The 13,248-nt window shown below is 45.3% G+C and overlaps 1 protein-coding gene across 1 annotated transcript in view; it reads right to left on the reverse strand.

The window, feature by feature from the left end:
* Positions 1 to 9,017: 9,017 nt before the first annotated feature.
* Positions 9,018 to 13,248, reverse strand: part of RNF144A (ring finger protein 144A) — a 35,405-nt gene continuing 31,174 nt past the window's right edge. The window contains exon 8 of the mRNA XM_007469237.1: positions 9,018 to 9,665. Coding sequence (XP_007469299.1) covers positions 9,534 to 9,665 — 132 coding nt within the window. The 3' untranslated portion in view covers positions 9,018 to 9,533. The remainder of the gene's footprint in view (positions 9,666 to 13,248) is intronic.

Consider the following 13,248-nt stretch of genomic DNA (forward strand, 5'->3'; position numbering starts at 1 on the left):
AAATAAGGAGCAGTATGGGAAGCTGGGGGTCAAAATCTAATTCTTAAGAAATTAAAAATCCAAAAAACTAAAAAGTATAGTGTAACAAACACCCATGCACTTTTCAGCTAAATTAAAAAAAAAAAAAAACCTGAATCTCATAGAGCTCATTTATATATCTGGTGTGTGAAATAAACATCACAGGTGAGGCTGAGAAGTCTCTGATGGGTGTCCCCTTCCTTCCCTCACCCTGCCACCCCCCAGTTTTCTAGAAAGTAACTGCCTTCCTGGATCTGTTGTGCACTGTTTCTGTTTGCAAAACTTCTACAGAATATATTACAATAAACCATGCAGAGTGGTTTATTGTAATATATTTACAATATATAATATATATTATATATATAATAATTTTGTTAAGAGTGGATCAAGAAAGAAAAGGCAGGAGAATAGTGTGATGGGCAGCACATGTGTCCAGCAGGGCAGACTTGCATCCCCCGCCAGCTGCCACTTCCTACAGGGGTCCTTGTGGTCACGCCTCCCAGAACCCCTTTTATTCCTGTGCTGTGGAGATAACAGTCCTTGCAGACCTGTGAGCACTCAAATCAACCCGTGTAAGGGAGTGAGCAAACTGCCCAGCTTATGATAGGGTCCCAATTCATAATACAACTATAGTGACACTTTTGCTTCTAGACTGTCTGTATACTTCCAGTTCAATTATTTTTTATTAATTATTATTGGAGTATAGTTGCTTTACAATGTTGCATTAGTTTCTGCTGTACAGCAAAGTGAATCAGCTATACGTATACATATATCCCCTCTTTTTGGATTTCCTTCCCATTCAGGTCACCACAGAGCACTGAGTAGAGTTCCCTGTGCTATACAGTAGGTTCTCATTAGTTATCTATTTTCTATATAGTATCTATAGTGTATATATGTCAATCCCAATCTCCCAATTCATCCCACACACACCCCCTTTCCCCCTTGGTGACCATATGTTTTTTCTCTACGTCTGTGTATCTATTTCTGCTTTGCAAATAAGATCATCTATAGCATTTTTCTAGATTCCACATATATGCGTTAATATACGATATTTTTTTCTCTTTCTAATTTGCTTCATTCTGTATGACAGTCTCTATGGCCATCCATGTCTCTACAAATGACCCAATTTCGTTCCTTTTTATGGCTGAGTAATACCCATTGTATAAATGTACCACATCTTCTTTATCCATTTGGCTATTGTAAATAGTGCTGCAATGAACATTGGGGTGCACGTGTCTTTTTGAATTATGGTTTTCTCTTGGGTATATGCCCAGTAGTGGGATTGCTGGGTCTGCCAGTTCAAATTTAATGGTTGATTTTTTTTAACCGAATGACCCAAGCAATTGACCTTCCTCCTATAAATACACACACACACACACACACACACACACACACTCACAGAGCAATTAATTCCTTCATTTGACGAGCATTTACTATGTCTCTACTATGTGTTAGACAGTAGTAGGAGTTAGTGATGCAAACAGTAAAAACCCATATTTATAATGTTAATTTCCTAAACTCCTGGATAAAACTAACAATCGAGTTCACTTTTCTGAAGCTTTCAAAATATATTCTTTTTACATTTTGGGCCTTTCATAAAAGCTGTGATAAACAGAGAGAATCTGAGGAGTGAGAACAGACTATGCTCTCCTGGAGCTTTCCAGTGTGATGAAAACTGCATTAAATATATGGACATTCTGAGTGGATTTTCTAAGTCGATAAAAACTATATATAGAATGAGTTAAAATATGTATTTAAAAAGACCCAAATAAGTACCTAGGGGAACAAGTGAATGACTTTTGGTTTTCACATATGGAGAATTTTACTCCGTGTTTCTTTGTGTTAAAGAGTCCAACACAGCCATCACCAGCATCCCTGGCAGCACGGGCTGTGATATCAGAGGGAAAAGTGGTCGGATCTGGCATGTTTCACGGGTCTTAGAATGAGAAGAGGAGGAGGGGCCCTCAGTGTTTTGTAGTTGGAGGATGTGAATGACTATTCTTGGGCTGTCACCCACATCAGAACCGGAATTCATCAATGACTTGACATGTTGACCAACACTCTACGATTGACTTGCATTTTCTCATTTATCCTTGGAAAGGTCCAGGGAAGGATACAGAGAACAAACTAGTGGTTACCAGTGGAGGAGGGGCAACACGGGGGCGGGGGAGAGGGAGAGGGAGTGTGAGGCACAAACTATTGGGTGTAAGACAGGCTCAAGGACGTATTGCACAGCTCGGGGAATAGAGCCAGTATTTTGTGATAACTGTAAATGCAAAGTAACCTTTAAAAATTGTATACATTTTTTAAAAAATTTAAATAAATATTGAAAAAAGCAAGTAGAAAAAAAAATCCCATGAAATATTTTAACCCTCATTTTCAAATGAAGAAAGGGACCCCCTGGGTATGTCACATGCCTAGGAAGTCACCCACCTGAGACCTGAGCCCAGGGTGCACTGAGCACAGTGGCCACACTCCTGATCGTGATGCTCCTGCCTCCCGTTCCGTGTTAGCCCCATTCCTAAAACACACACCCTGAGAGATGCTAGAAAGGGAAGAATTGTAAAAAACCAGTAATGAGCAGGAATGGCTATTTTTAAACATCTGAGTCACCCACGGGCTGAGACAGAGCCCAGCATTTGACACTGTCTTCGGATCTGCCCACATCAACAGCTATGTTCTCCCCTAGGAACAGGGCACACAGTGAGGTGGACCTTCGCAGCAACCCTCCTACACGCACAAGCCGTGGTCAGTACCGACACCCTCCTGCGTCCTGCAATTTGGGTCCCCTAAGAGGCTGATGTTGGTGAGTGCTGGTACAGTGAGGAGTAGTTTTTGTGGGGAGGATGAATCCATGCGCCCATGTGTATACACACACGCACACACACACACACACAGATTTATTTTGCTTAAAAGCAGTTTCCTTCTCAGCAGAGTGTCCTCTGGGGTGATTCACACGTTCCAGGTCAGCTTGAAGAACTGAGGTCCAACCAGAGTGGGGAGGGGTTGCTTCAGGGTGGGGGTGGCTTGGCAACCTCCCACCTTTGGGTCTCCTCTGCCTTCCGTGATCAGTCTCACTCGGGCAGGGCTGTCCACCCATGAGCCATGCTCCCTCTTTGGGCTGAGCTGTATCCCCCCAAAACATGTTGGAATCCTCACCCCCAGCACCTGTGAATGTGACCTCATTTGGAAATAGGGTCTTTGAAAACGGTCAAGTTAAGATGAGGTCATCCTGGACGATTAGTCCCTGGTGGGACTAATCCAGTGACTGGTGTCTTTATAAAAAGAAGAGATGTGGACACAGAGACAGTCAGGCACACAGGGAAAAGACCATGTGAAGATGAAGACAGAGATTGGTTTGAGGCATGAACAAGCCAAGGAACACCTGAGATGCCAGCGAATCCCTAGAAGCTGGGAGAGAGGTTGGAACAGATCATCTTCGCTCAGGGTTCTCAGAAAGGACCAAACCTGTTACCCGTTGATCTTGGGCCTCTGGCCTCCAGAACTGTAGGAGAAGAAATTTTTGTTGTTTCAGCTCCCCCAGTTTGTGGGGCTTTGTTATGGCAGCCCTAGAAAACCGACACACTCCCCGTAGCTTTAGAATGAAGGTCGAGTCCCAGAGCTTTTCACACTATGCCCACAGCAGGTGGACACTTGAGCGACAGTCCAGCCCCAGTGTGCTGGTCTGACCAAAGCCCTTTCACTTGCTGGACTGGGCCATTCCCTTGAACAGTCCAGCCCTCGGTTTTGCTTGGCTGACCCTTACTCATCTCCAAGACCCAGTTCACATAGCTCATCCTCCTTCTCTGGCTGAAGGGCTGCAGGTGGCCCACCAGATAACTAATCATCATCTCTGATGGACAGACCTGCCTCACTCCAGACTAGGAGTCCCTGTGAGCAGGGACTCTGTGTCTTCAATGTTAGCAGTGAGTCCCCAGTTCACACAACAATCCTCGCTCCATCTGCATCTCCAGATTCTAAGGGTGGTTTTTAAAACGTAGCCATAGGACAGGTAATTAACGGTCTATTTCTAGCCTTTCATTTCAGGTTAACGAGTGAGGTACATACATTCCTCCATGAGGTGTGGATGAAGCAAAGGAAAATCAAGGTGGAATACTCAGAGTTACTATTCCTTTCCCCTGCTAAACACACAGAATCCCTATTTATTCTTTTTATCCCAGTAGTGAAAGGTTGATCACTGATTTTGATGATGCTCTTGTAAACTTTGGTAGTTTTGCAAGTGCTTGTCTCTGTGGACGTAGGCAGAGGAGCCAGGCTGGGACGCTTTCTGATGCCGCCTTCCTGGGCTGGCACCGGGAGAAGGAGACACGGGAGGATGAGTGGGCTCACCTTCCCAGCGTCCCAGATAGTTCTGGCTGCAAAACAGAGTTGAGAACATTCCCAAGAGAGAAAACCTCAGTGTATGTGGATGGACCTGGAGGGTATCATGCTAAGTGAAATAAGTCAGATAGTGAAACACAAAGAATCTATGATTTCACTTATATGTGCAATCTATAAGACAAAAACCAACAAGCAAATGAAACAAAACAGAAACAGACTCATAGTTACAGAGAACAAACTGGTGGTTGCCAGAAGGGAGGGGGCTGGTGGATGGACAAGATAATGTGCAGGAGATTAAGAGGTACACACTTCCAGCTGTAAGATCCCAGGGATGTAAAGTAATATAGGGAAAATAGTCAATAAGATTACTCAGCCATAAAAAGGAACAAAATTGGGTCATTTGTAGAGATGTGGATGGACCTAGAGTCTGTCATACAGAGTGAAGTAAGTCAGAAACAGAAAAACAAATATCGTATATTAATGCATGTATGTGGAATCTAGAAAAATGGTACAGATGAACCTATTTGCAGGGCAGGAATAGCGATGCAGACGTAGAGAACAGAAGGGTGGACACAGCGGGGAAGAGGAGGATGGGATGAACTGGGAGATTAGCATTGACATACATACACTACAGTGTGTAAAATAGATAGCTAGTGGGAACCCGCTGTATAGCACAGGGAGCTCAGCTCGGTGCTCTGGGGTGACCTAGATGGGTGGGATGGAGGATGGGATGGGAGGGAGGTCTAAGGGGGGGGGGATGTGTGTGTTCGTGTGGCTCATTCACTTCTCCATACAGCAGAAACTAACACAACATTGTAAAGCAATTGCACTCCAATGAAAAAAAAAAAAAAGATTGTAAAAACTTTATATAGTGAAGAATGGTAGCTGGTCTTACTGTGGTAATCGTTTCATAATGTATAAAAATATTGAATCACTATGTTGTACACCCAAAACAATATCCTAGTGTATATTAATTACTCTTAAAAAAAAACAAAAACAAAAACAAAAACCTGTTTCCCCAGTGGTAGAAGTTCCCCTTCCCGTCCACCTCCAATCCTCATAGTATTTTCAATCTTCAAGACAGCAGTCAACTAAGAGTATAAAAAAGATGGAGCCAGACAGGATTTACAAAAGTAACCTGTATTCCAGCCAAAATATCTTTAAAAAGAAATCCCTTCTAAAGGGGGGGACAAACTGCATAAGACACAATACACTTAAAATATGTATTGAAATTACAAATCAAACTTTTCCATATGATTCCAAAGTACAAAACACAACATTAAAAGGCATTCAAACAGCTCTTTTATACATCACAGTGTTAGTGGCACAAAACGTACTGACATTTCAAAAACACAAACCAAACTTGTTTTTGTTGTTTTGTTTTTACCACCACTTGTCAAATACATAATGTATACATGTGCATGACTCATTCATGCATATTTTTATACAAGATTAAAATACACCCATGGTAAAACGAGAATGGAATGAAGGAAAGGTCGGGTACCTACCCCTCCCTGAAGGCTGCTGGGATCTCGGAAGACAGGATCGTGCAAACCAAGGACAGGGAGACCATGGGCTTTACACACCCAAACAGCAGGCTCTCCTGGTTAGGATGCATCCATCATTCTGCTTCAATGCAGCCCCTTCTTTCCAGCAGGCATTTTTTACAATACCAGTCATAACTCTACTTTGTTTACTTTCATAAGGGCTTGGGTTAATGATAAGGAATAAACAAGCTTTGGCATTTTTTAAAGAGATCTTTAGGAAGCTTTATACATGCAAAATGTTTTCCCTTGATGATTTTACTGTGATTTATATACACATCCCGGGGTATTTATTAATCAACGAGAATCTGAGAAATATACAAAAATCCCACCCTGGTTCTTTCCAATCCTCTCATTTTTAAAGACGACCAAGGGAAAATGCTCTCTTCTAATTTGCGAAATAAACTTTAACATTTGTAACATAGGAGAGAAAGATAAAATCATCTTGGAGTAATTTTTGCATATCTGATACTCCCCTTCCCCCGGGAACTGGCCTGGTTGCTAAACCGTTTTGTGCAATAATATGCTGTAAAGAGAATTTGTTCCCCTTTAAAAAGATGCCAGAGGTGGCGGATATTGGTCCCTCAGTCCACAGCTCCCCCTGGAGGTGGAGCAGACACTGGTCTGGACAGCCATGCGTGCTGTCAAAGGCTCTGCGCATGCTCAGGTCCTAGGTCGGTCTCTGTCCCGTGAACATCTACAGAGACGCCTCTGAAGGCGCTGGTCCCCTGTAATGATGGCGAGCTTGGCCGGCCAGGCTGGAGGATGTAGGGCAGGATCAGGCTCAGAGACAAGGCACGGCCGGGGAAACCTCACAGCGTTGTCAGTTACCAAAGGGACTCAGATAACCCCACCCGGACAGGGGCAGAGTCAGCCGTGGTCCTGTCTCCATGCTCTTCCACCCCTCCTTCCCAGATTTAAAGGCCTCTAAATGAATAAACAGACGTGTGCTTCCAGAGAGTCAGCAGGAAAACCACCTGTAAAAGTGTCATTTTTAATTAAGACCAGCTCCTAGGCATCGAGTCCCCAGGTTTTACTGGGAGGGACCAAAAGGTCAAAACCCAAACCGCGGGCCACCTTCCCACATCCTGTTTACATCTGACATCAAGCCTGGTTCATACTGCATCCCCACAAACAACGGGATGGCATTCTTCCCTGAAAGAAAAGGAATCAGATGGGGGCAATGCAAGTCTATGTAAGGATCTCAATGCGATCCCGCTGGTATCTTTCTAGGGAAAAGACAGTTTTAGTTTTGTTTTTACTGAATCAGACTGAGCACTCTAAGCCATGCCTGATGCAAAAACTCAGAGCAAGTAGGTGCTACTTGATGCAAAAACTCAGAGCAAGTAGGTACCCGGCCGGCGCCAGAATCTCCGGTGTTCCCTACCTGGGTCAAACCATGTGCTATGAGCAGAGGTAAAGGCACAGGGATGGTTGATGCTCTGGATGTGCATGATTTGCCCATGGACTCTTCTAGGAGAGACAAGACAGCCCGACTCGCTAGGAATAAAGGGACCTGAGCGCTGACCCAGGGAATGCAACCTTTCCAAAGCCTCTGGTTCCCACCCCAAAGGAGGGGGTACTACTGTATGGACCTCTGTATGCAATGGGCAGTAGCGAGCACAGGCAGGATGACCTGGGATGATGAAGGCCTGCTCCGTGGACCACTGGACATGGGCCACGAGCCTGCTGTATTCCATACTAATTCTAAAGCACACTCACAAATCATGAAGCCATCTCACACCTGGGCCACCAACCTCATCTTCAGGCCTCCTGGAGTTGTCACTCTCTCCAGAAAAGCCATTCTACCTCCAGGGCCGATCAAAACGTCTCAAGCTACAGAGACCTGGTGCCCAGGCTTCATTCAAAAAGATGGTCCCGGACATGTTCTTATTGTTACTGAGTTTTCAAACTGCAATTATAAGGAGGAATTTTTGCATGTAATTTTGACACAGACTGGGTTCCTAGATGGCTTCAGTTTCAAAAATAAAATCAATACTAGAGGGGAAGAGTGAGGTGAGCCTGTTTCTCCTAACTGATGAAATGTTAAGAAATAAAGACATTTCTCTATGGGAAGGTAAACCAGGACCTGAGACAGGTACACAAATGCAGACGTCAAGGATATAAAACACCACCACACTTTACAAATGTGCTTTTTGCCACAAGCAAACAACTGAGATAAAAGTCAGGTTTTGTTTTCATTTTACTCCTTTGTGGAATGCTTGGTAAGTTTAAAAAAAGTTCCACCATGATAAATCTACATTTGCCTTTCTACTATGTTTAGAAGTCCCAAGTTGGATGCAATCAGTTTGCTCTTTAAAAGCCATTATTAAAGTCAACTTTCTGTAAAGAACTCACTGTCCAAAGGCAATTGATGGAGTTCCGTGTGTCTTACTGATCTGGGCATCCTGCTGCCATGGTAGTCGACACACACAGCCTGTAAAAGACCAATCCAAATAACTAAGTGAAATGGAAGATTTTTTTCAGCAGGGTAAGCAACAGGATTTGGAACTAAGATGATTTCTCCAAATTAGCTTAGTCATTACAAAAACTGTGAACATCCGGAAGCTTCTCCCCCAGCCCCTGGGAGTCCCCCAGCCCTGATAGGAGGCCCCCCTTCTGGGCATCAATGTCACTATTTGCTTGGTTTTGTCTGCTTGAGGAGACTGAGGCTACGGCCAAACCACAGGGATTCTCAGCAGAACTATTTCCAAGTAAAACATTTGGTTTCTGAAGACATGAAAAAATATTTACTGATACTTGGGTGAAAAGAGAGGAGCCCTGTGAGCTGAGCTGAATCACCAGAGAGAGAAAAACAAAAGGCAAACCTAAGGATGGACATGTCCCTTCAAATGCATCAGTGTTTTCAAAGAAATGCAATGATACAGGAAACACGTTGATAAGAGTACACAGCTTACAGCATCCAAAGTCTCCACAAGTTTCAAGAAAAACACAAAGAGTGCATAAGGCTTTCTAAATCTCCTGAAAAGTGGCCGAGCCAGAAAGGTCATTTAACCATAACTTCTTAAAATGCACATTTCAAGAAAAGGCATAGGATGGTTTCAACGCACCTTGTTGATTTTTCACTACTCAGTTGGAAAAAAAAAAAAAAAAACCTTCTAAAAAGGATTTTACTAAATGCCATTAGTAATAAAAAGAGTTGTCATAAACAGAGTGCTTTTCTCAAGTCAGAACACTTGGATTCTGTCTGAAGTGAGATGCGATCCTTAAAAGACTTCTCTCAACAACGTGGCGCCAGCTTGAAGCCAAGGAGGAGACGGACAACATTCTGTGAGAGAAGGTCTCCTAAGCAACACCAGACGTTCCTAGTCTACCACCACCTGGTGGTCCATACAGCAGCTCCCTTGTCAAGTCTGCAGAGACAGCCTCTGTGGGACGTGCCCCACCCATGCCAGCCTTGCCTCCCCCACGCCGGGATGACTGCACCTGGGGCCTCCGCCAACAATCTAATATCAGACCCTGAAATCACGGCATCCGGCGTGACACTGTGAAGCTCAATGGGGCACATAAGGCAAGAAACATGTTTAGTGAGAGGGGGACGGCGGGGTGGGGATGGGAGAGAACCACGCTTCCCGGAGGTGGGGTCTTGTTCCAGCATCACGCCTTCCTCTAGGTGGGTAGGGGGTCGTCGTCGCCTTTACTGCACTTGCACTTGCAGCAAAGTACAAACGGAGTGGCCAGGAGCAGGAAAGGCGAGGCCACCAAGAGCAGAAGCCCAAATCCAGCAAAAATGCCCACAACCTGCAAGAAGGAAACAGAGGAACAGAGGGTAAGTTGGCTGATCTGTAGGTTCGACAGCTAAAGTATAAACCACACAACCATCCACACGTCCATCATCCACCCACCTATATCCACCCATCTATCCATCCATCCATCCATCCATCCATCCATCTGTATCCACCCAACCATCCATCTACCCATCCATCCATCCATCTATCCACCCATCCATCCACCCACCTATATCCACCCATCTATCCATCCATTCATTCATCCACGCATCCATCATCCACCCACGTATATCCATCCACCTATCCATCTATCCATCCATCTATTATATACACAACATCCACCCATCTTTCCATACATCTTTCATCTCTCCATCTACTTGTCCATCCACCCATGCATGCTTCCATCATCTACCACCTATATCATACATCTATCAATCCATTTATTCATCCACTCATCATCCATCCATCATCCATCTATCCAGCATCCACTCACCTATCCATCCATCCATCTATCCGTATTTCCTTCCCTTCACTTCCTTCCTTTCACTCCCCCTTCCCTTTTTTCCCTTTTTTTCTTCCTTTCCCTTCTCTTCCCTTCCCTCCTTCCATCTAAATACCCAAACATCCATCCAATTATACATCCAGTTAACCAACAAGCTTCCTCTGAGCCAAATGCTGTATTAGGGGCGGCAAACACAGAGGCACATTAGATCTTGGCTCTCAAGGACCACCCAGTCTGGTGGAAAGAGACCATGACTACAACTGATAATAATACATTTTACAAAAACTGCCATTGGCTTCCAGGATGTAAAGGGAGCCCAGGAGCCAGACACCTACATTAGCTAGGGGCAGGAGACTTTGCATGCAATGGGAAATGGTTGAGATTATAAGGATTATGAGGACGTGGGTGGTAAACAAAAATGAGTGGGATAAGTTATTCCAGGTGGGAGAATAGAAAGGCACAGGCGTGGTGCATTAGGGGGTGACCAGACCTGTGTTATTCCTGGAGTTTAAAACCCAACATTTACTGCTACGAATTTTGATTTTTTTAAAAAACATATGTTTACCCCTACGTATGAGTAAATACCGAAGGAAGCAAGCCTCAAATGTAGACATACTGTCATTCAAATCAGGCAGTGAGGCTGGACAAAGAAGCAAGGGGTGGTGGTTCTTTAACTGGTCCCCCCTCCACCAGCTGCTGGAGTCCAGAATCGGAATCCGAAGGTGGAGCTCGTCCGCCACCTAGTGTTCAGAGCGATAAATACATGAACACCTTGGGCTCATGGTTCTAATCTTGACTCAGTGTGTTCACCTCTCTGGGCTTCAGTTTTCTCAATTATAAAATAAGCAGATAAAGTAAAAGATCTCCAAGAGCTAGTATCATCTCTGAAGTATGATGCTACACTGCAGCATCACAGCAGTGTGAATGAAAGTACACCCTTAGATTTTGCCGGAAAATCATCTCACAGACACACACTCTCACACACACACACCATGTTGTGTTTCTAAATTAGATTGTGCTTATGCTAAGAATCTGTGTTTTCTGCTGCCTGGCTGAGTCCATTTGTCTGAACATAATGTCAACGGTGGAATTACGTGGTGTGGATTCAGATCAGGCTCTGTTAAGATCACGCACACAGATATTTCAGAATACATAAAAACCCCCAGGAAGGCATCACTGATCTGCAGGGCATCTTGGATAACCTCAACCACCTGGGACACTTTCTCAGTCTCTAGGGAGCCAGGGACTCTTGCACCAATAACACACCAAAATCCTTCACCAAATGCTCACATTCTTGGTCAATAAGACACCATCTTCATTTTCACTCAGGCTATCTTGTCTCTTTCTTTGCATGCCATCAAACAAGCAATGTTACCCAGTGAGTCCCAACTGGTGATGGGAGGATACAGATATTGTCAGAGGGAAGTCAGCCAACAATAAAGAATGAGACAGGAAGCAAATACCTCAGAACAAAAATAATCACTTCGTGAGCATCTTATAAGTAGGTGTCAGGCAGAAACGATATACTGTAGGAAGACAGAAGGATAAAGAAGGAATCACAGTGAAATGAGGATCATTCATACTGGCAAACCCTGATTTAAAGGAGTGGCTAAGCAGTCAGACAGTTTCTCAAGAGGTACACTCATTCAGAGTAGAACACAGTTTGTGTGACCACCATAAGCCCCTGTGCACAGCCTGGTGGCTCTGCCTTAACAAATGTCCAATATGTGTTTATAGGATGAACATGTTCAATGGAATCTAGTAGCTTCTGAATCCTCTCCCCACTGAGAGTTCTGTGACAAAACCACTCCAGGGCTTGGGAACACTAACCCAAGTCAAAGAGATGGTGAGATGAACGGGACACATTTAATTCACTGAAACTTGGCATTGGACACAGCCCGGGTGTCTGCCGCGCCCAGGCCTGAATGCGCAGAGGCCGGGCCACTGGCCGAGGGCTGTGCTGGGGTATATGGAGGCTGCTCCCATGTCTCTTTCCAGTTCTCCATCCAATGATATCACCTTGGCAACTTGAAACAGCCATCCTGGGGGTGCTGACGCCACAGAAAGCGACCAACCCTACAAAGTCGGGCCGCCCCCTGCCGCCCCATGGCCAGTTGTTGAATATCCTCACTGTGCTGGCCCTGTGTGTGCTCTGAGGCAGGGGATGAATGAGCTAAGGGGGCCGGTAGCAGCTGTGTCGTTTACATGGAACGTTTACTGATTGCTCCCACTGCAGTCCTCCTTGCCCCACCACAGAGCCCCTCTTTTCTCTGCTTCATGAATATCTGCCGTTCTGGATTGGATAGAGTGTGAGAGAGTTGGGGTCTGCTTTTGTCCTCTGAGAGAATGGGTTCTCCTGTTGGGAGGAGGAGGTGGACGCAAATAATGAAATACTTCTGCCCAAAACCAGAGTCAGGACACTGAAAACAGCCCCAGGAGAGGCATCATGTCCCGCAGGGGTCAGGCAGGTGGAGATGGGGGCCTGATAAGGGAGACACAGGAAGCTGTCTCTGAGGATGGGATCACCGAGCTGCTGTCTGCAGGAGAAGGACCCCAGCAGGGAACGTGAAGACGGCTACCTGTGCAGTGAGCCTGGGAGTAGCGTTCAGGGAGCAGGAAGGTGATGTGGCCGGAGTGGAGGGGTGCTGGGGGGAGTGGGAACCCTGGGGGCGGCCCAGGTCTTTTGCTCAGAAGATACGGAAGCTGGGGGTGTGCTTCCCGCAATGAGGGAGACCTGGAGAAGGAGGCGATCTTGAGGGAAAATCTAAACTTCTGTTCGTGCCTGTTCTAGCTGAAATGTACCGTTAGACGTCCAAGTGGAGATGGCTGGCAGCCAGGTAGGCATGAAGCTGCAAGTTCGGTGGGGCCGCCAGGATGGAAACCGAAGTGAGGCAGACATAGCCTTGCAGTCCCGGGGGGCCGTGGGCTCTAGGAATGCACACAGAGGGCTGACACGACGTCCCCTCCCTGCTGTGGTCACAAGCGCTGGTCCCACCTGCCTATAAATGTAGAATAATGAAACCACGGTTGACCCTGGATAATAATCCAGTCCAATTTTCTCATTTCACCAATGCAAAATCTATGGCCAAAGAGC

Source organism: Lipotes vexillifer, unplaced genomic scaffold, assembly GCF_000442215.2.
Source record: "Lipotes vexillifer unplaced genomic scaffold, Lipotes_vexillifer_v1.1 scaffold356, whole genome shotgun sequence".
In the NCBI taxonomy this organism is placed as follows: domain Eukaryota; kingdom Metazoa; phylum Chordata; class Mammalia; order Artiodactyla; family Lipotidae; genus Lipotes; species Lipotes vexillifer.